The sequence below is a fragment of the Chionomys nivalis genome, chromosome 7, assembly GCF_950005125.1.
Source record: "Chionomys nivalis chromosome 7, mChiNiv1.1, whole genome shotgun sequence".
Taxonomy (NCBI): Eukaryota; Metazoa; Chordata; class Mammalia; order Rodentia; family Cricetidae; genus Chionomys; species Chionomys nivalis.
This window is the reverse complement of record NC_080092.1, coordinates 12,804,929-12,830,768: the sequence shown is the minus strand read 5'-3', so window position 1 is coordinate 12,830,768 and position 25,840 is coordinate 12,804,929. Positions and strand designations below refer to the sequence as shown.

The 25,840-nt window shown below is 45.4% G+C and overlaps 2 protein-coding genes across 6 annotated transcripts in view; one reads left to right on the top strand and one right to left on the bottom strand.

The window, feature by feature from the left end:
- The window catches only part of Ift140 (intraflagellar transport 140), a 90,476-nt gene extending 86,922 nt beyond the window's left edge, over positions 1-3,554 (bottom strand). For 2 of the 3 annotated variants that reach the window (XM_057776806.1, XM_057776808.1), the window contains exons 1-3: positions 3,075-3,554; positions 2,392-2,421; positions 784-961 (exon numbers count right to left, since the gene is read on the bottom strand). In XM_057776806.1, the coding sequence (XP_057632789.1) occupies positions 784-930 (147 nt within the window). In that variant the 5' untranslated portion in view covers positions 931-961; positions 2,392-2,421; positions 3,075-3,554. The remainder of the gene's footprint in view (positions 1-783; positions 962-2,391; positions 2,422-3,074) is intronic. The other variant, XM_057776807.1, reaches the window with a different exon arrangement.
- A 622-nt stretch (positions 3,555-4,176) lies between these two features.
- Cramp1 (cramped chromatin regulator homolog 1) overlaps positions 4,177-25,840 on the top strand; it is a 56,469-nt gene continuing 34,805 nt past the window's right edge. The window contains exons 1-4 of one of the 3 annotated variants that reach the window (XM_057774879.1): positions 4,177-4,420; positions 5,922-6,262; positions 18,029-18,159; positions 24,631-24,784. In XM_057774879.1, coding sequence (XP_057630862.1) covers positions 5,923-6,262; positions 18,029-18,159; positions 24,631-24,784 — 625 coding nt within the window. In that variant the 5' untranslated portion in view covers positions 4,177-4,420; position 5,922. Of the gene's footprint in view, positions 4,421-5,642; positions 5,659-5,921; positions 6,263-17,965; positions 18,160-24,630; positions 24,785-25,840 lie in introns of those variants that run through there. The other 2 variants (XM_057774877.1, XM_057774878.1) reach the window with 2 other exon arrangements.

The following is a 25,840-nucleotide window of genomic DNA, read 5'->3' as shown; positions in this document are numbered from 1 at the left end:
GACAGGGAGCAGTTCTTTACTCTCATCTTGTGGGTCCTGTAGACTGACCTCAGGTGATCGGGCTTGGAAGCACCTTTACTCACTGAGTCATCTCGTCAGCTCTCCTTATTCGGAGATAGAGTCTCTCATGTGAACCTGGAGCTAACTGCTTCAGCTAGGCTGGCTGGTCAGCAAGATCCAGATCTTCTATATTCTGGCCTCTATAGCTGTGAGGAAAGCAGTTTCTCTTCTTTGGAGACACCCAGATTGTAGTAATTTATCATAGCAGCCACAGGAAACTAGAACAGCTTGAAAGGGTCAACATGGGGCTGGAAAGATGATTCAGTGGTGCAGGGCACTTACTGACCTTGCTAAATACCTGGGTTTGGTTCCCAGCAAGAACATGATGGCTCATGACCATCTACAACTCCAATTCCAGTGGATCCAGTGCCTTCTTCTGACCTTGAAGACATGCACTGGTGCATGTACATACAAACAGACAAAACAATCATACACATAAAATAAAAAAATCTAAAAATATCCAAAGGGCCAACACAAAGAGTTGGAGAAGGCGTGCACAGCATAGGGGATCAGGTTTAAGCATGCTCAGGAATCTATATGGCAGGGAAAAAAGAACTGCCACACATGAGCACTCGGACGAGTGGGAATAATTTGGCCTTGAGGAAGAAGTGATGAGGAGAAATCTAGAGCGGTGCTACCCCGACTCCTGGCCTCTGCCCTCAAGGAAAGAAAAGAGCAGAAGAGGTAGAAGCTGCTGAAGTCTAAGTAGCTCCGATGACTCACTTGTTCAAGGTAGATGTCTACATTGCCTCCAGCAGCCGGGCTTTCAGATGCTACTGCCAGGAATGGGTGGGTGGGGTGCCAGCTAATGTGAGAGGGAGAGCTGGATGAATCCGGGGCTTTGATTCGGTGGTCAAAATACAGTGCCATGATGAGGTACAGAACCGGTCAGGGAGGAAACCTGCAGAGGGGAAGAAACACCAAGAGCTACTACACATAAGGTTACAAAAGTGAAGCAAACCTACAAAGACACCTAGCACCCGAAAAATGTTCTTTAGACTAATGTGGGCAGGTTCATTTGCTAGAGATCTCTATTAGGGAGAAACAGAAAATCAGATGCAAAGAATTGAACTTGGAGTGACCCACAGTGTGCTGGGAAGGAAGTAAAATTCATTGCCATCAGAGAAGTAACAAGAAAGATAATAAAAGCAAGGGAGCACTGAAACCAGGACTTTAAATAATTCTCATTGTAGAGACAATAAGCATGATTTCAATTTCTACAGATACTTTCTTTTTTTTTTTTAAATATTTATTTACTTATTATGTATACAGTATTCTTTCTACGTGTATGCCTGCAGGCCAGAAGAGGGCACCAGACCTCATTACAGATGGTTGTGAGCCACCATGTGGTTGCTGGGAATTGAACTCAGGACCTTTGGAAGAGCAGGCAATGCTCTTAACTGCTGAGCCATCTCTCCAGCCCCCCTCTACAGATACTTTCAAAGAAAACTTTAAAACAAAATAAAAGTAAACTGCCCATAAGAGAACACCTGTACAGGAGGAACAGGAGAAAAACAGTGTTCAATTTTAGTAAAACCATAAAACTCGTGAATGTTGTCTAGCGGGCAGATGTCTCTTTTAGTCAGTCAGGATCACAAAGCTACAGTGACCCTGGAGAAGCTGAATCTGGACTGTGACATGGGTTTGAACAATGGCTCTGTGATCAAGAGAGTGCAGTGCTCTTCCAGACAACGTAACTTCACGTCCCAGCACTCACATCAGGCAGCTCACAACTGCCTGTAACTCCAGTTCCTCCGGGATCTGATGCCTTTGTTGGCACACATGCGTACACATACACACATTAAAAATAAAAAAAGCCAAATATCATGGCATAAGCTTTTAATCCCAGCACTCAAGAAGAAGGGGCAGGAGGATCCCTATGTGTTTGAATCAGTATTGTCTACATAGTGAGAACTTGCCTCAAAAAAGAAAGAAGATTCTATTTTTTTTTCTTTTTTTTGGTGTTTCGAGACAGGGTTTCTCTGTAGCTTTGGAGCCTATCTTGGAACTAGCTCTTTTAGATCAGGCTGGGCTCAAACTCACAGAGATCTGCCTGCCTCTGCCTCCCGAGTGCTGGGATTAAAAGTGTGCACCACCACAACCCGGTGAAAATTCTATTTTTAAAAAGGGGGCTAGATGCCAGCTTCAATAACTCCATTTTTATACAACGTTTTAATCGTTCATTCTCTCTTTCACTAGCACTCTAGTTTTTAAGTGATTATCAGTCACATAACTAAAAAGTTATTAAAGTAAACTTTAGGAGGAAGATGTTCACAATAAAATACTTAATGAGAATTCGTTAATGGCTTTTGTTCAGGAACAAGTACTTACCCTTTCTTCTATAAAACAAGCTTCAAGAGTCTAGGACATAAAACAAGAAAAAGAAAATCTCACTTTCTCCAGTCAACTGATCCTCATTTTTATAGTCATCAATTGTTTTCAGGGATAATTGCCTCCACCAAACAAACACCTTTTCGGAAACAATCTGTTAGGCCCATTATGCCGAGGAGTCATACCAACAAAACGTAAAGAAAAGTTACTCCTCTGAGACACTTTCAGGAACACAAGGATGGGTTCTAAAATAGACTTTCAGGGGAACTGACCAGTGGCCACACTCTAGGCTAGAATAAGGTCACTGGCTTCCTCAGGTAAACATTACTGAAAAGGTTTGTAGTTCAAAGCGGTCATGTGATCTTTGTAAGCCATCCGAAGGCTGACCAAGCTCAGGATTTTGACTTTCTTATCTTCCCCACACTTTGCACTAAATGCATCTAGAGGAATCCACGTGGCAAATCGAAAAATCAGCAGGAGGTCCTAGCATTGTGCAGGGAGGGATAACCCTCATGAAGCCAGCATAGATAGAGAAATCAAGAGGGTCCTGGCAAGCCACTTCGGGGCCCCAGCCCGATCCTAAAGGGCCCTCACCACCTTAAGCCTGGCTTGGCTCCCTACTCCAACCCCAGACCCCTCTGCATCTCAGTAATAGGAATCTAACTTCGTCAGACTCCCTATACCTCCTTGTTGCCAGGACAACACCGCTCGAAGAAAGCAGAAGCAGTTGAGGGAGAGCGCCGCGCCTCCAATGCTTCCCGAAACGACTGGCGGCTGGCCGCGGAAAGAGCCGAAGACAGTCGGTACCACCAGGGGCAGCTCCGATTCTTGGGCCCGCCTCAGGGTCACAGTTTGGGCTGCCTGCTAATGCATGGACCAGAATGATTTGCTACTCAGGGCAGGCTGCGCCAAGTTTCCTGTTCTTTTCTCCTTGGATTCATCCTTTCCACCCCACAACGGAGGCCATTAGCCAGCACCTCGCGGAGCTTTGCTGCATCTCCTAGGATGGGAGGACGCAGCTCGAGAGCTTCTCTGGGACGTTCTGAGTACTGGACGCCGCCCCCAAGTGTGGCGCGTTGACGTCTCGGGAGACAGCTGCAAGCCGGTACTCGGCAGAACCTCGCGACTAGGAAAGGGGTTCCCTGGGCGACCGTGCGCACTTCAGACAGTGTTAGCCAACGGCGGGCGTCGCCGGAGAGCAGGCGCAGTAGCACGGTCCACGCAAATGAGCGAAGGGGATACCCAGAGGCGGGGACCGCCCCTGAACTGGTATACTCATTTTCAAACGCCACTTGCGTAAGCAATAGAATTTTTAATAACATTTCCTTATCTCTTCAAAAGGGACAAGTGCCAGTGGGGTATGCTATGATATGTTTATGGCCCTAAACCTGTTTTCCTAGTGCCTTATCCCCACCCGAGTTCGCGCGCGTTTCGAGACGCCCCGCCGAGGCGGTGATTTCTTCTCACGCATCCGTCAACACAGCCACAGCCAATCACAGCCCGGACGCTGAGCCTATTGGCTGCCGGTTCGCCAACCCGAAGAGACGCACGGTCCGTAAGTGCGCGAGGTTGCCGTCACAACACGCCCCACGTTGCGGGCCCGCCCCGGTAGACCCTGCGCGCGCGCGCACGCAGCCGCTGCAAACCAATGGCAACACAGCTGGCTGGGCGCGCCCGCAGAAAAGCTGGACGTGCTCGTCCTCTTACAAGACGTCCGCCCCGCCCCGCTCCGGCGCTGACTTCAGGTCCCCGGCGGCCGCCGTAGCCGGAACTGTTTAGAGCGCGGCGGCCCGGGTGTGGGAGGGCGAGCGGCGGCAGCACCGGCGCCCTCAGCCCTGTCAGCCGCACTCCGGTCCACGGAAAGGACGTGCGAAGGGAACGGTGCTCGGCGACTGCATCCAACACACGACCACCAGCCCGGCGTCGCGGCCTCGCCGCAGCCGGAGCTGCCCGGCCCGGTTGGTTCTGCGGGCGCCCGCGGAGGCCCGGGATCCGGGATCCAGGCTGCCGGGAGGCGTGGATGAAAAAGGTGACCGCAGGCTGCACTCGGGTGCCTACGGGATCCGCGGAGGGGCTGCGGTATTGGTGGACTGTGCTGCGTGCAGCCCGCGGCCAACTCCCCGGGACGGTGTGAGCTTCTCCCACCCGGAATGGGACAAAGGGTGTGGAGCCTGGTTGAGGCCCGCAGTGCCCGTGCCTCCCACGGTCAGGAAGTGACGGGTTTAGTTGACGGACTCCTATGGAGTCCACCGCTACTGGGGAACGACCGGAATGCGCCTGGGGACCGCGGCCTGGCGCGCAGGCGAGTGGGTCCTGTTGGACTGACGCGGTTTTGCTCGGTGGCGTTGGAACGGCTGGTTCTGGGAATGGGTTTCACTCTCTAGCGCAATGACAGGGTTCTGGGCACCTGGGTGAGATGCTTAAAAGTGAATATGTTCAAAAAGAAGTCCTGTGGGTGAAATCCCTTAGCGTGGGTATGTGGTTCTGTGCCAGAGTTTTCTTAAGCCAGTATTAGATCAGACCCAAACAGGAAAATGCACACCGTTTGTTGCAGCACCATTTTGTGGTGTTACTTGGAGTTTTGCGTCCCGGTCTCTCAATGTGTTTCCTTCTTAGCGTTGGTGCCTTGCTCTGTCTAGTTTTCTTATTAAATGGGAATGTTCTCAGCAGTTGCGTTGAGCCTAGTGTCTGTCGCGTCTGCTGAAGAACGCAATGTCTCTCTTTCCTGCTTCATCACGTACACAGCTTGTGCCTAAGATGTTGGAATGTACCTGATCCTTAGTTTATTCTGAGTGTAACTTCTCTAGGCTGCAGATAATTGTTATTTTGTTTACCGATATTTTTATGACAGTGACAGAAGTTATCGCAAGAATTTTGTTGTTGCCAGCATTGTTTACATAGTTTAGTTCCGATTCTTGAAATCCGACTGGAACATAATAGTGTATGCTGTCACTTTTCCGGTGTTCCCTAACCTGTTCCGTGCAACAGGCTTTGTTGCACGAGCGTTGTAGTCGGTCCATCTCCCGTCTCCCGCCTGGGAAGGTTCCCGGAGTGCAGAGCCTCTCTCTTTGCCTGCCAGCTTCAGAGGGAGCGGCAGCTTTGGCCCATGGAGCTCTGGGGGCTCCGAGGGCAGCGCGGGCCGTTGCACTAGGCAGGTGCGCGGCACGATCGCGCGCGTCTCCAGCGAGCAGAGGGGAGGCCAGGGGCCACGGGCGGTGCGGGGAGCGAGGCGGGCCCAGGTTGGGCCATGAGCTGCGGCGCCGAGGGGTAGGTGGCGGGACAGCGGCTCCTACAGCGCTGAGGCCAGGCCTTGCCGCCGTGCCTTCCACGACTCTGGGCCGTGTCGGCCAGCCTGGGTTGGGGGCATCCAAGGGCGGGGCGGGGTCCCGGTCCGGTCGGACTCAGCACTGTGCGGGCCCTCGGGCGGGCGGCGGGCGGCGCTGGAACAAACAACGGCCGCCATGTTGGGAGGCCGGCGGTAAACTTCTGCCCGTCGCCCTCCTCACCGCTCCTCGCCTCTCCCGCCGCAGGATGACAGTGAAGTTGGGCGACGCCGGCAGCGGGGAGGAAGGGCTCAAGAAGCTGGGCAAGCGGACGGCCGATGAGGAGTCGCTGGACGGAGAGGGGCCCGGCGGCGCGGACGCGGCGGAGGACGGCAGCAGCACAAAGAGGGACGGGCAGACCCCTCGGGCCGCCGGAGCCCCAGCACCACCCAGAGGGTTACCAGCGCCGTCCCCACCGCAGGGTAGTCCCCAAGACCAGCACCACTTCCTCAGGTCCAGCGTGCGACCACAGAGCAAGAGGCCCAGGAAGGACGCGCCCTGCGCTGTGGGTAGTGGTGGTGCCAGCGGTTCCGGGCCGCGCGGAAAAGGTAGGGACCCTATCCTTTGGCGGGTGGCAAGACCTCCTTGGGTGGCACTTGCAGGGGCACGTGTCCCCTTCTACTTCTTCGAGTCTGTTACTTTTCTCTTTACACCAGGACAAGGGGCAGTGATTGTCCTTTCTCTAGGCAAGAGAAATAGATTCCCAAAGGGTCCCTGACGGCTTTCCATGGATGGCCATTTTAAATTACGCACAATAGCTCAAGACTAGGCAGAGAAAGTACTTGCTCTCTTTTCACACCTCAAGTGGTGGAAATGTAACAAAGGAACTGGCTTTTGAAATTTATGGGCCAGGGAGGTTGTTGATGAGAAATTTAAAAAGTACGGTTAGTGATGGCAGAGACTGGGTTTGGCTCATTGTCGGTCAAGAGTTCCTGACTTGAAAGTATGGAGAACACAAAAATGCGACCCTCAGAGTTTCAACTGAGGTATACTTGGTGTCACAGAAAGGATCTCCACTTGATGAAACCAACAGTGACCTATCAGGAGGCAGCCCGCAGTGCTGTCCTTGTGTTGGGACTGTAACTGCTTTTCTGAGGCCTCTTAAAGAAGTAATTTTTTAAAGTGCCATTTTGGTTCTTCACTTGCCCGTATTTCCTGGTCTGCTTTTGTTTATTTGTATTTCAACATCATGGTTTCTATTAACTGTGCAGGCAATTGGCTCTTGCATTCATTTCTGACCAAGTTTGCCCTTTTCTTCCACCCACCCCCCCTTTTTTTTAAAGACAAGATCTGTTAGGTAGCCCAGGTTGGCCTGGAATTTACTAAGTAGCCTTAGGCTGACCTTCAGTGCTTAGCAGTCTTTCTGCCTCAGCTTCCTGAGTGCTAAGATAACAAGTCTAAACTGATGTGCTTGGCTTTTTCAAAAATACAAATGGAACATCAGTTTCCAATGCGTTCTCTAAACTTATAGCCAGGCATGGAGGCACGCACCTTTAAGCATTTGGGGGGCAGAGATGGGTTGATCTCTGAGAGTTCAAGACCTACTTGATTTACACAGCAAGATCTTGGCCACCTATGGCTCCATGGTGAGACCCTGTATTTAAAAAACAAAACCCAGCTGGGTGGTGGCACATACCTTTTATCATAGCACTCCTAAAGCAGAGGCAGGCGGATTCTGTGAGTTTGAGGCAATCCTGGTCAACAGAGTGAGTTCCAGGGCAGATTCCAAAGCTACGAGAAACCCTGTCTCCAAAAAACAAACCAAATCAAAACACTCATTTACAGCACTTGAACTATTATAGTTTGTTTTGTTGTTGTTATTGTTTCTTTGAGAAGTATTGATAGAAATTACCACGATGATCCTGGTAGTTTTAAAGAGGAAATGTTTGAAGAGCTAAGAGAAAAGTTGTGTTGAGGATCTGACCCAAATGTGCTCCAGCTCCATTAAACTCTCTCTGCCTTGTCCTCCTCTGAAGGCTGGCCTTCATATTCATGGCCGTACCACAGGATAAAGCCTTTTGAAGTGAGTATGCTTACTTAAACATCTAAGCTCTAGGTAACTTTGTATGTTTCCAAAACTAAAAGTTGCCTCACATAAGTTCATTTTGGTGTTAGAAGAATATGAATTTACATAGCTTAATTGTTTTTGTAAAAGTGCTTTTTACTAGAAGATACAGGTGTGCTTAAGCTTCTTGGGTCTATGTTAAGCTTTTATGTTCTTCGGGTGCTTTTGGTGATGGTATTTCAGAAAATCTACTTATATCACACCCTTGCCCTCTCAATTCTCTATTCAGATTTGCTTTTCTGTCAGAGATGTACTCATTTAAGAAAAAAGGAACGGTAGCAATCATTGGTGCCTCTTGAAGTTTGACTGCTGGGAAGAAATATGTTGGTGTAAGCACACTTACTTATGTATTGCTATGTACGTAGCTGTATGTAGAAGAGGTCCAAAACTGACATCCAGTAGGTGGGAACTGGCGAAAGGAGCCTTCCTTTTGTTTGCATGGTGGAAGAGGCTCCCTGGTTAACTTGTCCCTTACATCATTGGTGCTTCTGGTTCTGATTCTTGTCCACGATGTGGCTTACCATAGAGTAAGCTATAGCCATGCTTCTAGGAAGTAAGTGAGAGTCTGTTTCTTTTGACAAATTTTTTGGCAGTGCCTGCCTGTCTGCTGAGTCCTCTTGGTAGTTGTCATCCACTCATGGGCTGCACAGACTCTTTGGATGTACTTCATCATGCCCTGGTCATCTCCATTCTGGCTTTGGAGAAACCTTTGCTTAATCATCGCCTCAGTCTACTCCAGGAGGAGTCAGGAGGAGTCAGGTGTGACCACATGCCCATTCATGTTGTGTAGCCAACCCTTGGAAATGGTTCTCTGGAGGAACACTTCTCTTCTGCCCTGGAAATCTCCACTGTGGCTGTTCAGCATGGGTCACTAGGAAGGGAGGAATGCCTGCAATTTTAGTCTCACTTGGAAAAAAACATGACTTGCATATGTGAAAAAGGCTCACAGCTAAAGCAGTGGCGGTTTCTTTGCTTGTTGGCTTCCCATCTTTCCAAGTTCCATCCTGATGGGAATTTGGAAGGAAGGACTTATGGAGAAGATAGAGGCTCTCCTTGTCTGCTTTTCTGTACATAGCTCTGCTTTCTTTCTCTGAGGACATAAGAGTAGATTCTTTGATTTGAATGAAAACAATTTTATAGTATTTTGTTTGTTTGTTTGTTGTTAATTATAATGGGAGAGAAGACTTAGTGCCCCCATGACAGGCATTTTCATTTCTGTAACTTTTTTGAATGGCTATAGAAGCTGGTTTATTGTTTCTGTACTGAATTCAAGCTAGAGCAGAAATAGCAGATCTGCTTGATTCTTCCAGCCCTGCCACACTGTCCAGGAGACTTGAGGACCCTTCTGTGACTGAAACCCAGAGTTACTGAGACTGTTCCTAAGAACCTGGGCTGGGACCTAGAGCCTTCTGTTGTTCTCCCCTGTTTGGCCGGTTCACACACCGGAGTACTACTCAGCAAAACAGTGCATCTCTCTGAGCCTTGGTTTCCTGCCTTTAAAAAAAGAGAAAAATGGAGAGATGGCGCCGCAGTTAAGAGAATTGACAAGTGCTCATGGTTTCCAGCACCCTATGGTGGACAACAACTATCTCTAACTGCAGTTCCAGGGAATCTGATGCCCTCTTCCAGCCTCTAGGTACTCTGCATGTATACAGTACACAGACATACATGCAGACAAAACACCCATACATATAAAATACATTTTTTTTAAGAAGGTGTGTTTAAAAGATGCTTTCTAAACTTTTCAGCTCTTGCAGTCCAGGGCTCAGCTTCCACTACAGAGCTCTTAGATGCCTGGTCCGTGTGTGTAGCAGGGCAGAAGTAAGTCATAATGCCTGAACAATGGATTTCCTTTTGAGTAGTCAGGTGTGCTCGTGGCTGAGACCTGTACTTACCATCTTACCCTTCAGGGTTGAAGGCTTCGACTTTATAGAAGGGACTTGGAGCTCATCCGTTCTCAAGAGAACTTTCTGCAAGATAGGCTTGCTGAAATCTACATGTAGTTCTAGATCAGGTGAACTTCTGCTTAGCTTTTGCCTTTAGGATTGCTCCAAGCAGGAAACAGCCAGAATATTACCTTCCTCCATGTAGGTGGGGATGCGCTGAGGGCCTGGTGCTGTTTCACTGCTTTGTAGTCACTTTCAAGGCTTGTCACAAGGCATTGTACCCAGCATTCACTTGCTGCTGGGCTACAGTGGCATGTCCTGTGAGGCCTCTGTGTTCACACTGTCCAGAGGTGAGGTCAGCGCATCTAAAGACTGAAGGATAGAGCACTGTGGTTCCTCTACCCAGTCTAGTTAAATGAGAATAGGGCAGAGCCCATTGTAGGTATGCATGGGCAGTGACATCAAGCAATGCCAAGCACATTGAGGTCCAGGCAGAAGAGGAAGAAGGAGACTCTGTCTTGCTTTCAGCCACACCCTCTGTGATATCTCGTACAATGGAAGACAGCCTGAACATGTGATCCCTATTTCTGACATAGACCACACCTGTTCTCAATGTGTAAGAAGAGCCAGGGTGCACAATCCTTAGATTTCTTGTGGTGACACCAAGGCAGAGAGGAAACTATCAAAACTGTGTAATTTTGTTTTTGAGACAGGGGCTCACTCTAGCTCAGGCTGTCTTTGAATTCACAAAGGGCCTGCTGCCGCAGCTCTCATGTGCAAGTATATTACTCAGAGGTTCGTGATAAATCATACGGTTCAAGGAAGTTGTTAAGTAGGTAAGGTAACATTTGCTACTGTGTTGAAGGCTCACTACATAACTCTGGCTGGCCTTGAATTTGCATTGTAGACAAATTGGCCTAGAACTCACAGAAATCTACGTCCAGCCTCTGTAGTGCTGGGATTAAAGACATACACTACTACACTTAACTCATTTCCTTTTAAGGTTGAAATTAATGTAGTTTCCATGGTGTCTACCTTAGTAGGATTGCCTTTTGCTAGTAAAGGGTGCTTTAGCATCTTGATATTTGTGCCTTATTTGGAGTGTATAGAAACTATTTCAGATAGCACAGTCACAAATTGAAAAATTAATGTTGTCATATGGTATATAGAATAACTGTGTTAGGTTGAATAACTGTGATGATCTTAGTACTAAAGAATAATATAAAAACCACATAAAAACATTTGTTTGTAGTTCCATAGGGATAAAAGGTTTTGATTGTAGAAGACAATGAGAAAAATTCCTGTAGTAGTCCATAAGGAGGACTTATGTTTTTATAGAAACAATGGGATTTTAGTTGTGCTTTCTTTGTTTGTGGGAGGGATGGAAGGACCTTTGAGGTTGACACTGAGCCTTGCAGGTGTGAGGACAAGATCTCTGCCGAGGTAATAAATGAGTAACCTAGGGACGAGAACTGAGGCTCTAAGTCGTCTTCAGGGTGTAAAGAAGGGCATTTTAGAGTCTGGTCACCTTGGAAAGGTCTCACGGAACAGTTGGAGCATACAGATGGCATCTTTGGGGACAAGTTGGATGCCAGAGTTGAGAGGGATCCTTATATGTCTATTGAACACTTTTCATCTGAATCAAGCAGCGTCTTTGAATGAGAGTTGATGATGGGGCTGGGCCAGTGGTAAGTGTTTGGGTTCATCCCTTGAGATGGCAATCACTGAGTACTGGCTACTTCTGAAGAGTTCCTTCTGGGTGACTTTGGTAGGGATGGTACCTCTTAGACACCTCTGCGACTCTACAATCAAAGCTGCTTGAACTAGCTTCTGATGTGAATGTCCTATGCCAGCATCACATAGCATCTGAGATTCCCTTCATGAACTCTTGCCTTTTGTTCTGACTATGTATATTGTAGATTGAAGTGGCCTTGTTGAGCCTTGGTGGTATGTAGCATCCTTGGCTCCTGTGAAATGTCTCTGTCCTATATGCTGTAAACATAGACCATAGGGATGCTTTTCTGTTCTGGAATCGAGAGTGGACAAGCTTGTAGATGATTCTGAAACACTGTTCTGAGAACAGACTAAATGAACAGGCCAATGCCTGCTGCTCTGGAGTTAATGTTTTTAGTTCCCAGAAGGAAGCTCACAAACCACAGAGAGAGAGACAGTGAGTTAATGTTCTTTTAAAACATGGCAGATTATGTCAGGAGGTGGTGGCGCACACCTTTAATTCTAGCACTCGGGGATCTCTGTGAGTTCAATGTCAGTCTAGTCTACACAGGCTCCAAAGCTACAGAGAAACCCTGTCTCGGAAAAAAAAATATGGAGTATTATAATGGTATTCTTTGAAGTGGGCCAAATTGTTCTTGTTCTCTTCCTTCCCACTCTCCTTCCTTTTCTCTCCTCCCTCCCCTTCTCTATTTTTCTCTCTTTCCTCTTCCTCTCCTCCTTCTCCAAGGTCTCATCAAGAGCGATGAGACCCAATTGTGAAGTTTGTAAAAATGTATTTTTAAGAAATAGAAATAGAAATTTTTCAAAGTCCTAGTACCTGCTGTTCATGAACTGTGTGGTTTTGGAGAGGTCATTTAACCTCAGTTTCCTTTTCTTTCACAAACTGAGGATAAGTCCTCAAGGTCAAGTTTCAAACTTTGTTCTTTTTAGAATCCTGATTTTGTAGCCCTGTGTATAAGAAAAACTGCTGCCACATGATGCTTTGGTCAGAGAGGAAGAGGGTATTTGTGCGCGTGTGTGATTTGAAGTTGAAGTCATAGTCGATTACTCCCAGGCTTGCTGTATACTGAATAGCCATTTAGCCCTGTTTTCTCATCCTTCCTGGCTAATAGGCAGGGTGATTTTTGTCTTCCTTAGGTGATGTCGGAGCCGTACATGCTCTGAAGACTCCTACTATAATAAGCATGGTGAACTGTATAAATAGAGAGGAAAATGTTGGAATTGGTTGGGCACAGCTGGCCCAGTAATGGGTTTTTGTGGTGGAGTCTTCGGAACCTGGGTGTACTTGTGTGGAGACTGAGGCACAGGCGGCCAGGAGCAAGCTAGTGTTCAGTGGTTCCTTGTCTGCCTGCACTGCTTCTGAGCTGTCACTGAGCTTCTGTTGCATGGAGTCTGATGCCAAGCTTAGACCTGGGAGAATAGGACCCTGTCCTTGCTTTCAGGGGACTCTCCACTGGGGAGCCTGTCTCTTCACGTTTCAGGGGCACTTTTATCATGCATGCTATCAGCAAAGCCCTCTGTGCTCTCCAAAGCACCCACGGAGCCTTGACCTTCTTACCTGCCTCTGCACCCATGGATCCTTGGCCTCTGCACCCTGGGGAAGCTTCCAGTCCTTGCAGCCTTCCCCAAGCCATTGTATCACCTTGCATTTTTACTTCTGTTTTTCTGTTCACCTTGGTCACTTTCTGTTTCCCTCTGCATTTTCTGCACTGAGCCTCTTCCAAGCTGTTGTTATTATAGTCCACCAGTGTTCCTGGTTCCTGTTTTTATTCTTTTTGTCTTCACCTGAAATTCTGGAGGAAGACTAGTGTCAGCGTTCTTTCTCCAAAGCTGTTGTTTTCTAGGACGCTACATAGTAAATGCTAGAAATAGTGGCATGGAGTGATTTCCTTTTGTACTTAAATATCCAGGTTGCCTTAATTTCCCTCCTGAGGATGTAAGACTTTTGAAATATAAGAAGGAAGGGCCAGATATCTCAAAGCAAATAGCAGGCCCTTGGAATGGTAGGTAGCTGTTGCTCTGAGTGGTTACTTGCTGCCTCAGCCCTTCTCACTGGTGTAGATTTGTGATTGGGATTGAGATTTGGTCTATCCTGTACCTGAGGTTCCTTCTACCTCAGATTGGCATTCATTCAGTTTTCCATAAACTTCAGTCTTCCTTATCTAGGTCACCAGTGAACCAGTGAAATCTCATGACTTTGGTCAGACACTTGGATTCTGGGGTTTGAAATGGTGTGTCTGTTATTTTTGAGTATGTTAGTGCCAACATTGACTAATAGAAATTAACCTGAGTGGGGGGCAGGCTGACTGGCTTGCTGTTACTGTGGAGAAGAGAGGTTGTGTTTCTTAGGAAACTAGAAATAACTCAAAAGTCTTCCATTGTGGGGGTGCAGAGGTGGACAGACAGCACTTCCTGAGCTGCAGCATCTAAAGAATTATGGGTTCCTGTGAACCACATATCCTGGTATTTGAGAACTGTTTTAATTTGTGACTTGATTTCCAGTTCACCACAGAAACATCTCCTGTCTCCCTGAAGTACTGTCATACCCTACCCGTTGCAAACACTTTAGGAAGCCCCAGGTTTGTTGTGTTGAAAGGATGGTCTTGAGATTTGTCCAGCTCTTCCTTGAACTGCTGTGTACCCAGGGACCTGAGTAGCATTGCTGGTGTAGATGCAGACTGGAGTCTATTTTCATTCTGTGGCTGTGTTCAGAGCAGTAAATATTGAATATCAAATACAGCACTGAGTGTATTAGCAATTTCCACTCTGAGTAAAATGCTTTGCACTATCTAGGAAGGTTACCATGAGCCATGTGATGTTATTAACTATTGGAAAACTGATGTGAGTTTAAGGAACTAGATTTCTTTTCTTTTTATTTAATATTTATTTATTTATTTATTTATTATGTATACAATATTCTGTCTGTGTGTATGTCTGCAGGCCAAAAGAGGGCACCAGATCTCATTACAGATGGTTGTGAGCCACCATGTGGTTGCTGGGAATTGAACTCAGGACCTTTGGAAGAGCAGGCAATGCTCTTAACCACTGAGCCATCTCTCCAGCCCAGGAGCTAGATTTCTTTTGTATGTTTTTATTTATTGTTTGTTTGTTTGTTTGTTTGAGATAGGGTTTCTCTGTAGCTTTGGAGCCTGTTCTGGAACTAACTCTTGCACACCAGGCTGGCCTTGAACTTACAGAGATCCGCCTGCCTCTGCCTCCTGGGTGCTGGAATTAAAGGTGTGCACCATTATTGTCTGGCTTATTTTTATTTATTTTGTGAGGTAGGGTCTCTCTAGAGCTCACTACATAGACCAGGATGTCTTAGAACTCAGAGAGATCTGCCTGCCTTTGCCTCTTGATTGTTGGGATTAAAAGTATGCACCACCATGTTTTTTTATTCTTAATCAATACTTAAATAGCCTTATGTTATTTAGGTTACTACTAGGTAACTAGACAGTTTGGCTCTGGTAAGCCATTGATTTCTGTGTTGTTTTTATAAGCCTGATAGTATTGCCTCTTTAAGTTAACCCACACATATCTAAATGAGAGACCAGAGCCCGTTTGATGTTGCTAGCTAGTTAAAATGTTTTCCATGGGTGCAAATGTGAAGTTTTCTGAATGATGAGATCTTTTCAGATATTCTACCTTGAAATATGGCTGCTCTTTGGTTCACAATGAAGTTACCTCCTAATAAACTCACAATAGGGTAGAGACTATGCTAAGTTGACAGTTCACTTAATAGCCCCAAGTTGTGGCTAGAGAGATGGCTTAGCAGTTAAGAACTCTTGCAGATTGTTGAGAGAACCTGAATTCAGTCTCAGCATCGATGTCAGGTATCTCACAACCATCTGTAAGTCCAGCTCCAGGGGATCTGGTGCCCTCTTCTGGCCCCCAAGGGCACTTTCATACATTCACACACAGATACACAGAACATGCACATACACAAAATAAAAAGAATAAAAATCTTTTAAAAAATATAAAAACTATCTAAGCTGAGTTATACAGTCCCATAAAGAATTATTTCTTCTTTTGATCTTGTCATTGCTTAGACACGTAGCTTGATGCCATTGTCCAACATCTGGAGAATATTATATTGGACATTGACAGGCTAAGAAATGGTGGACATCCCAGCACACCCTTAATCCCAGCACTCTAGAGGCAGGCGGAGGATCTCTATGAGTTCAAGGCCAGCTTGGTCTACAAGAGCTAGTTCCAGAACAGGCTCCAAAACTATAGAGAAACCCTGTCTCAAAAAAACAAAAAGATAAAGGGAGGGAGGGAGAGAGGGAGGGAGGGAGGGAGGGAGGGAGGGAGGGAGGGAGGGAGGGAGGGAGGGAGGGAGGGAAAAGAAAAGATTGAAATACCAAGGGTGATTCCACATCATACCCTCATGTAGTGGGAGCTGCGGGCTCTGTTCCTGCCGACCCAGCTCCTGGTCGCCTAGCTAGCTTATGCCCCAAAATAACAACACACAAACTGTATTCTTTTAAACACTGCTTGGCCCATTATATCTAGCCTCTTCTCGGCTAACTCTCGCACCTGGACTAGCCCATTTCTAATAATGTGTGTAGCACCCCAAGGTGCGCTTACTGGGAAGATTCTAGCCTACGTCCACCCTGGGTCGAAGCTTCATCGCATCTGCCTCAGAGAGGAGAGCTATCGAGTCTGAGCTCACTTCCTCTTCCTCCCAGCATTCTGTTCTGTTTACTCCACCCACCTATGTTCTAACCTATGAGGGCCAAGCAGTTTCTATATTTTTTAACCAATGACCTTCCTCCATCACCCTCATCATTGGTAAGTATACATAGTGACACAGACTACGACATACATGTAAGGGCTAGACAAAGCTGATAGAGGGAAAATCAGGTCTCCGATTTCCTGTTCTCAACAGCCCCTGCTTGAAGCCTTTATGTGTGTTCTAATACTTTGTTCAGATAGTCTTTTCAAGTGTTACGGGTTAATGGGCTTCTGATTCTGTGCTTGTGTGTGAGTATGTGTTTGAGACAGGGTTTCTCTATGTAACAGCTCTGGCTGTCCTAGAACTTGCTTGATAGACCAGGCTGTCCTCAAACTCACAGAGATCCACCTACCTCTGCCTCCCAAGTGCTGGGATTAAAAGCATGCTCCACCGCTTGGCTGGACTTCTCATTCTTAATTTTTTTTTATCTTTCACACTCTTCTATGAAGCTACTTCGTTTACTCCCCAGTAAAGGGAAACTCTAGGGGTGAGTAGCCCAGAAGCTCTCCAGGAGGAACCTCACCAGGAAGACTAGAATTTTCTGATTCAGACACGCTACAAAGGCCTATAAACCTAGTACTTGGGAGACTGAAACAAGAAGGTTGTCATTCATAAGGCAAGCCTGGGCTACTGAATGAGACTGACAAAATTGGCATTTGCTTTTTAAAGGATTTTTTCTTCTGTGGTCTTACTTTCTCATAAGATTGTTTCAAGCTTGGAAGGTGTCTTGGTCCTGCAATTTTATAAAAGGAGATTGCTACTTAAAACGGGGTGCTATGATTTCCTGTTTCCTACAGTAAGAAGCAGCTCAGCAGGCAGAGCACTAGGCTGGGGCATAAGTCCTTCATCTGTGACCTCATTTTTGTCGTCAAGACCCCTTACATTTTATTGATCTACCCTGTTGGCAAAGGATTTGGAAAGATTTTGCTGAAAGTCAGTGACTGATACTTCAGGAGAACTTCTAAGAGTGGCAGTACTTTAGGACCCCAGAGATAATGCTGAGGCTGAGAAAAAGATAAGGGAAGGGGTCTTAGTATAGAGATGATAAGCTCAGTGATAGAGTGTTTGCCTAGCGTGTACAAAGGCCTTGGGTTCAAATTTTTATTACTGGGGAGGAATAAAAAGAGACTAAGGGTCTTCACACTATAACACTTTAGGCATTAAGTGGTCTGCATTCAAAAATGCCAGTCTTACTTATGTAGACAGTCTTTTACACATAAAATGCCTTCTGTTACTTAAAAGTTCAGTTTGTCTATTCAAAAATACGGTAAGGGACTAGAGATGACACACTGGATAAGAGCACTAGCTGTTCTTCCAGAGGACCCAGGTTCAATTCCCAGCACCCACATGGCAGCTCACAACTGTCTGTAACTCCAGTTCCAGGGGATCTGACACCTTTATACCAATGCACATAAAATAAAGTTAAATAAATTATTTTTAAAAAATCTTTAAAAAACTCTGGTTAAGAGTATTACAAATAAAGAAAACACATTTGAACAAGAATCAGGATGCAATGTGACCCTTGGATTTGCTACAAGGACAAGGATTATACCTTTGAGAATGGACAGAATGTCAAATTCATTGTATTGTTAAAACAGTCCACACAGTCTCTCTCCTTTCAGTACAAGCATTTTAGATTCATTCATCTTGTCAACTCTGGTTTCTGTTCAGGTCTCAGTACCTTTTGGGTGCTCTTTTGCTGGCATCTCCAGTTGAAGAGTTAGGATTGGGTTAGGCAGTGGCCCTGTCCTTGGTGCCCCCCTATCCTCCCTGCTCCTGTTCCTCAGCTTTCTGGAATAGGTCACTGTATAGTCCTTCTTTCTCCAAGGAGGTGACGGTGGCGCATCATCTTCTGGAAACATATCTGTGGTTGCTCCCGCCACCCCTGCAGGAGGTTCGCGTTCCTCTTCCCGGAGCTTAGGCTCTTCGGGGCCTGAGAAGGAGGAAGGGAAGAAGGTCCGGAGGCAGTGGGAGTCGTGGAGCACTGAGGACAAGAACACCTTCTTTGAAGGCCTCTATGAGGTGAGTCGTGGACATGAGACAAAAGCCACAAGCAGTCGTCCTCCTGAGTTCTCCCTGTTTACCTCATGTTTCTTCCCTTTGCTGCATAGCTGTTAAGTGGGCAGGTTCTATCAAGGAGCCCCAGGCGTGGCCAGGGCAGTTGTCATCTCCTTCCTGGGGCTATTAGGATGAATCTTCTTTTTCAAGACTTGATTATGTTTCGTGCACACTTCTTGCCTGGAGTATGACCTGCCTCAGGGCCTTTGCTTCCTTGGCTGTGCAGTGACTGATTTGGTGGGTGTGCTGAAGTACAAAAGGACAAACAGATACCTATCTCTGTCATCCAGAAGATATTACAGCTAACTTAGAGCCAAATTCCCAGACTCACTGTCTACTGATGTGGCTATGCCCTGCCAGCTGTCTTCACTGGGAAGTTTGCCTCTCACAGCCTTGTAGGTATTTGTGAACACATTTACATTAATATCAAATGTATTTTTCACTGTGATCATTTTTTAAGGATTTATTTGTTTTAATTTTATATGTATGTGTATTCATACAACATGCATGCAGTACCCCTCAGAGGACAGAAGATGCCAGATAACACCAGAACTGCAAGTACAGATGATAGTGAGCTGCCATGTGGGTGCTGGGAATTGAACCTGAACCCTCTGGAGTAACAGCCTATGCTCTTAATTAACACTGAGCTCTTTAATTCATTAAAACAAGAACAAATGCCTATAAATGTGCAACAGCCATGGTCATTTCTTTATCTGCTATTTGGGCTAATTGTTGGTCCAATAATAGAGTTGAGTAGGTTGCAGTAGATGTGTCCCTTGGGCATGTGCCTGTATGTCTGTGTGTCTCCACCATTTCCAGGGTCTTGTGCATGCTAAAAAGGAATTTACTACCAGGATGATTCCCAAGCCTATTTATCCATTTTTATGAATTTTTTTATTCTTTGCAGATTCTGTCATTGTAAATAACACTATAATGAACATCTTTGTTTTCATTCCTTATTTTAGATAACTTCTTTGGCATGTTGTCTTAATTAGTGAGCCTTGTCCTCTTAATAGTTAATTCACTAGAGATAGGGTACACCTTGCCAAGTCTAGGAAGGACAAGCTCAACACACGAATGAGGCCTAGGAATTTAAATCATGAAGTGTTTATAGAAGATTAGAAAAGGAGACACTTCTAATGGGCTATAGACTTGGTTTCGTTATATTCCTGTGGCTGGTATTGCTCCTTCCTGTGGCTAATAGGATAAGTTCTGCCCCATTTCAGGTGGGTGTGATTGATATGTTCATGTGATTTGACTCTTGTTATCTGTAGAGAGAATGAAATAGGTACATACAAGACTTGTTAGGGAAGTTGCAAAATCCTTGAAACAAATGTGAAAGGACTCTTTTTCTTTTCACAGTTATAATAAAGCACATCTGTATAGATTATATCTTGCTGTCAGACTTAGAAGACTTTTGATTCCTGATGGGTTGTAAGAGTGTGTAACTGTTAGTGAGTCTTTTCCTAAACTATAACTACTATGGTGTTCTCCTTCCTTCCTGGAAGACTGAGCTCTGCAATGTGATCTGGTCATCCAGCTGCAGAAAGTGAAGTGTGACACCTCTGCCATTCTTCAGGTGCATAGAGCATTGCCTCCAAGTTGCGCTATCCTTGTTTCCTTTAGGTCTCCTGAAATCCTTGACTAGAAATAATGTTATTAATGTTTTCTGTGGCTGATACAGGGAGATGGAGAGAGGGGAAGAGAGTTATTCTAGTTTGGTTGCTGTTGCTCTAATAAACACCATGACCAAAAACAACTTGAGGAGGAAAGGGTTTCCAACTGCCAGGTCATAAACTATCACTGAGGTTTTGATGTCAGGATAGGAACTCAGATATTGTGGGAATTCAGTTAGATAAGCCAATGGTATTGGGTGACTTAGCCCTATGGGCACGGTCTTCTTTGGGTACATGACCAGGTAACAACTGAGGATGAGGGTCTTCTTGCTCACGCTCTCTGGGACAATGAGGGAACTGGCAGAGCTATAGCTTAGCGTTCCCCTTGCCCTTGAGGAACGAGGTTCTCCAGCAGAATCAGTGGAACAGTTGGTGACTTGACCCAGACTCCTCCTTCTCTCTTGTAGTCATTGCACACGGATTTGACTTAATAAAAGGTAAAAACAGTCTTCAGGATTCCCACTGTACCTGTCTTCCCATGTGACCTGACCCAAAAACACCCAGCAACTAGTCTGCATGGCTATCCAGAGTAAACCTGGAAGCAGAAACCATGGAAGAACGCTCCTTACTAGCTCTCTTCCAATGGCTTGCTTAGATAACTTTCTTTCTTTTTATACAACCCAGGATGGTATGCCCAGGGTCAGCGCTGCCCATACTAGGCTGAGTTCTTCCACATGAACCATTTATCAAGAAAATGCCCCACAGTTTAATACAATGGAGACAGTTTGAGGGTGCCTCTTCCTAGGTGACTCTAGTTAGTATCGAGTTTACAAAAAATAACGAGTGCAGGGTGTGTGTGTCTGCCTTCTGTCTCATCTGGGGTCTGACTAAAAGACCCTGGTGTCTGTTTGGCCAGTGTAATTGTTAAATGCACGCGCACATGAGAGTATGCATAAAAATACTGGGAATGAAACCTTTGTGCATGCTAGACATGATTTTCCCCCACTGAGTAGATTTGCACACTCTCACTACCTTTTTGAGGAATCTAGCCTGACTTATTTACCACCAGTGAAGACCTAGTTCACAGCAACACTCCTAACAGAGGAAACTTCTTGTCCTGACCCTGAGGGTGCTGGTGACTGACCAGATGCAGGGACTCTGCTGCTATCTTTTCCTGTCTATTTCTTCTCTCTTGCTTAAGATACCCACATCTCTAGCTCTGATGAGGACAATTTTGGGTGTGAAATCATTGTTTTTTTCAAGTGATGGCCCATCTATACTCTCCCCTGTGACTAGCAATGCTAAAAGTGAGCCAAGGTGGGGCAGTTGGGTGTGCCTGAGTGGAAGGACCTTGGACCTTGGCTAAGTCCTTTTGGTTTCAGTGGTGTTTTTGTATGAAGCCTACAACTGTGCTTTCATTTCATTTTATTTTAAATCATTAATCTTTTTTGTTTCTTTTTTGGTTTTTGGTTTGGGTTTTTTGTTTTGTTTTTCCAAGACAGGGTTTCTTTGAAGATCCACCTGGCTCTGTTTCCTGCATGCTGGAATTAAAGGCACATGCCGCCACCACCCTCCCAGCTCATTAATCTTTTTAACCATACTATACTTAATTTACTGCATTGGGAACTGTGGAGGCTTTGTCTCTGATGTCCATCTCAAAATACCCTACCTTCCAGTGGCTTACCATCATATCAGAGACAGACATAGACACATGCAGGGGAATTGTAGGGTACATACTCAAGTCTCACAGACAGTATAGGGTAAGAGTACAGGTTCAGAAGTCATAAATAAGACAGTCAGGCCTCATGGCAGTGAGGTTGTCTGTGTCTGTTTCTTGTTCAAGTTAACAGTTACTGAGGAGTTAAGTTAGCTTTTCAGCTGACACAGGAAGGTATTTTAGAGCCAGCTTTACCTTTGCATGATTAGATGCCTGTGTTACCTCCTTTGTACAAGATTGGGTATCAGTCTGTTGCCATGGGTTACCTCCAATTCCCCATCCTCCTAGTTTAGTCTTGAATATGCTTCCAGTTTAGGTTTTTTTTAAAGGAAAGAGTAAGCTTTAATTTAAATAAATTTATTTTTTCATTTTAAAACTATTTCAGACTTTAAAAATGTTATAAACGGCCAGTGAGGTGGCTCAACAGGTTAAGCTGTTGTCATTATGCGTGACCACCTGTCTTGATCCTTAGGACCCACATAGTCAAAGGAGTAGACTTGACTCCCACAAATCCCCTAATTTCCACGTTTGTACTGTGATGCATGCACTCATATGAACTCTTTTTTTTTTTTTTTTTTTTTTGGTTTTTCGAGACAGGGTTTCTCTGTGGCTTTGGAGCCTGTCCTGGAACTAGCTCTTGTAGACCAGGCTGGTCTCGAACTCACAGAGTCCGCCTGCCTCTGCCTCCCGAGTGCTGGGATTAAAGGCGTGCGCCACCACCGCCCGGCTTACTCATATGAACTCTTACGCACATGCATACACACTCCAAAAAACAAAATAAAATAATAAAAAACAAAATTTCCTAGCAGCAATCGGTCCTTGATTTATCTCACCCAGTTTTACATGAGATCTGCCACAGTTGTGATGCCAGCCCAGACCACTGTTTTCAGGTGGGACCTTCTAGACCATTCTGGGTATCAAGACAGCAAATACCACATGTTCCATCATTGTTTGTTTGTTTGTTTGTTTTCCAAGACAGGGTTTCTCTGTAGCTTTGGAACCTGTCTTATAACCTTCTCTGTAGATCAGGCTGGCTTCCAACTAACAAAGAACTACCTGCTTCTCTCTCCTGAGTGCTGGGATTAAAGGCGTGCACCTCCTTTGCCTGGTTCCAATCATTCTTTTTTACATTAGTTTAAACAACCTGACTGCTTTTACCTGGCACAGCAGTCACTGTGAAATCTGTTCAGTGACAATCTTGCTTCCATTGCTTTATGTCAGAGGGTTACAGATCTCTTTTTTGAGGGGTGAGGGGTTTGAGACAGAGTTTCTATGTATAGCTTTGGAGTCTGTTCTGGAACTTGTTCTTTAGACCATACTGGTCTCGAACTCACAGAGATCACCTTGTCTCTGCCTCCCAAGTGCTGGGATTAAAGACATGTGTCACCACTGCCCTGCTGTGCTACCACGCTCAGCCACATCTCTTTTGAAGAAGGGCCTCTCTTTCTTTCCCTTGGTGTTTTACACACCTGTGTATGTATATGTGCATGGAGCCTGCTTTATTGTGTGGATTATAATCCATTCACTACTGATTTGTGCCCATATGGTTTTGGTACAAATTGAAACCTGTTTTTTTTTGGTTCAGGTCTCACTTTGGGTACCTACAAGTGTTCCACACTCATCTGGCACACACCCTGCACAGCCCTGGAATTAGCCATTTTGCAGAACACCTGTATTCTCCATGAAGATGATAGATAGATAGATAGATAGATAGATAGATAGATAGATAGATAGATAGATAGATAAAGAAATTCGTATCTGGGCTCAGGGGTGCTATTGTCATAGTGTCCTCTCAGTACTTCTTACTATATCATTTTCTACCAGATAGCTGCTTCTCTGTATCATATAAAGAAACAAGCCTGTCCCTTTCTGAACGGAGATGGAGGAAGAGTAGATGGGGAGGGGAGTGGATGGGGAAAAAGGACGGAGTGGGAGGAGAGGAAGGAGAGGAAACTGGTTGGTATGTAAAATAAATAAAATAAAAATGTTATTTAAATTTAAAAAAAAAAGAAATAACACAGGAACACAAGTTACATTCTCAGATTTCAACCACACCCTGATTTTGAAGGAGGCCTTCTAGAAAGGATTGACCCTGAGGTATGGTCAGAATGCCTTCTGTTTGAATCTATTCCCAGGGTTTGTATTTGCCAATTCTGTTTGATGACACTTTCTGTAATCCATTCTTTCATTCTAAGATGCTCTGTGGTGGCAGCCTGACCTCTTCCCACGGTGTCCTACTGCTTGCATGTTTCCCTCATGGTCCCTTAAGGTCACCCGAGACCAAGCTGTTTGTCCCAGTGATAAGCCTTATGCCTTTTTTGCTTTCGGCTATTTTAGTTTGTTTTATGCTGCCACAACATGCACAAAACTGAAATCTCTCTTCTCTCTCCACTAGAGGTTGAACCCAGGGCCGGATGTGTTTTGTGATTGAACTATATCCCTAGCCCATAGTGACACCTTATTTTTATATCTTAGCAAGAAGAAATGCTGTGTCCTCTCATGGCAGAACACAAGCTAGCAGAATGCTTCCTAAAGCTCCTTTTATAAGGGCCTTATTGTCACCAGAAGGAATTATCTCTTGCAAACCTGTCTTTTGGGGCTGGAGACATGGTTCAGTGGTTAAGAGCATTGCCTGCTCTTCCAAAGGTCCTGAGTTCAATTCCCAGCAACCACATGGTGGCTCACAACCATCTGTAATGAAATCTGATGCCCTCTTCTGGCCTGCAGGCAGACACACAGACAGAATATTGTATACATAATAAATAAATAAAATATTTTTTTAAAAATGCCTGTCTTTTAATGCCATCAAATCTACAGTATGAACTTAGAGAGCACACTCAAAAAATAGCAAAGCCCTTGCCTCTGGTATTGTCCATGGACAGGGATAGTTCTGTCCCTGAGTTCTATTGCTGCTTTATTCTAAGTAAAACTTGAGATTCTAAGGAAGTAAAGTTGAAGTTTATATGTGCAGAAGTACCTTGAAGGACAACCATCTTGTACATAGCTGGTCACTCTTTGATTTTTGATGATGCCTATATCATTAAAATAATAATGTTTTATTTTTAACTGCTGTGCTTTTATTGTGGAATTTTTGTTTCCTAGCATGGAAAAGACTTTGAAGCCATTCAGAACAATATTGCTCTAAAATACAAGAAAAAGGGCAAACCTGCAAGCATGGTGAAGAACAAAGAGCAGGTCCGGCATTTCTACTACCGCACCTGGCACAAGATTACCAAGTACATTGACTTTGACAATGGTGAGTGTTCTACAGACTCAGTCTCTGGGAGACCACTAGGCAGAGTTGGTTCTTTTCAGGCAAACACCCAGTGTCCTCTCTTTGTGATACCATCCTCACTTAGCTGCTCACTATAGGACTTGCCTCCTAATGCTTTGCTTGGTGGTATACCCAGAGCCTGTTGGTCAAACTTAACTGTGAGGAAGCTGCCCGCACTTGTGGTACAGGGGCCTTACTGCTGTTTGAGTTGGGTTTTTTGTGTGTGTGTTTCAACATCTGTGTGTTTGTGTGTGCGTGTGTGCCTGCACACCCTGCAGTCACCTCAATAGGTTGGAAAAGTGTTCTTCCAAGGTGGCTCAGTTGGCCTGAGCCTTTTTGAGGCAGCTTTGCTGGTCACTACTTCTTCAAAGTAACTGGGCTTTACTGAGAGTTCTTTACAGCTTGATTAGTCTGAGAGTAATTCTTAGTAGTCTTTACTGCTTATATACTTTGCATTTGGTCAATTTCAGGTACTTGCTAGAAATATTTTGAGTTGTTTACTTCCTGTCTTAATGGAGCTTCCCCGCAGGAAGTATGTTTGTTACCTTCCTCTAGAACGTCCTGTTGTAAACATGCTGTGCTAGACTATCTGGTTGTTCACTTTTCTTTACATCTTATGTGTCAAGAAGTTTCCCTTCAAGGTGGAGGAAGATTTTTACCTGGAAGGAAACTGCCTCACAGCAAAGGTTCTGGGTCCCTCCCCTATGAGTTGGGGTATTGAAATAAGTTGAGCTGTGGATGCACAAGAAAGCCTGAATTGTGCTGATCTGCTGGGATGGATGCTGACTTTGCCAGTGCTCTGATCATCTGTGTTACAGTCAAGATTTGCACAGTTCGGTTCATCTTCGGGGACATGATTAGATCATCCTTAGCTGTTGGTCTCATTTCTGGCTAAAAGTGCCCTTGGTTGACTACCTCTTCAGCTGATAGTCTAATCAACTGTCTCTCCCTGAAAAAGTTAGCCACCTCCTTCCTCCATGTTCTGGAGTCTCCTCTGGCACTCATTCGGTCCCAGCCTGCTCTATTCTGCCTTTCATT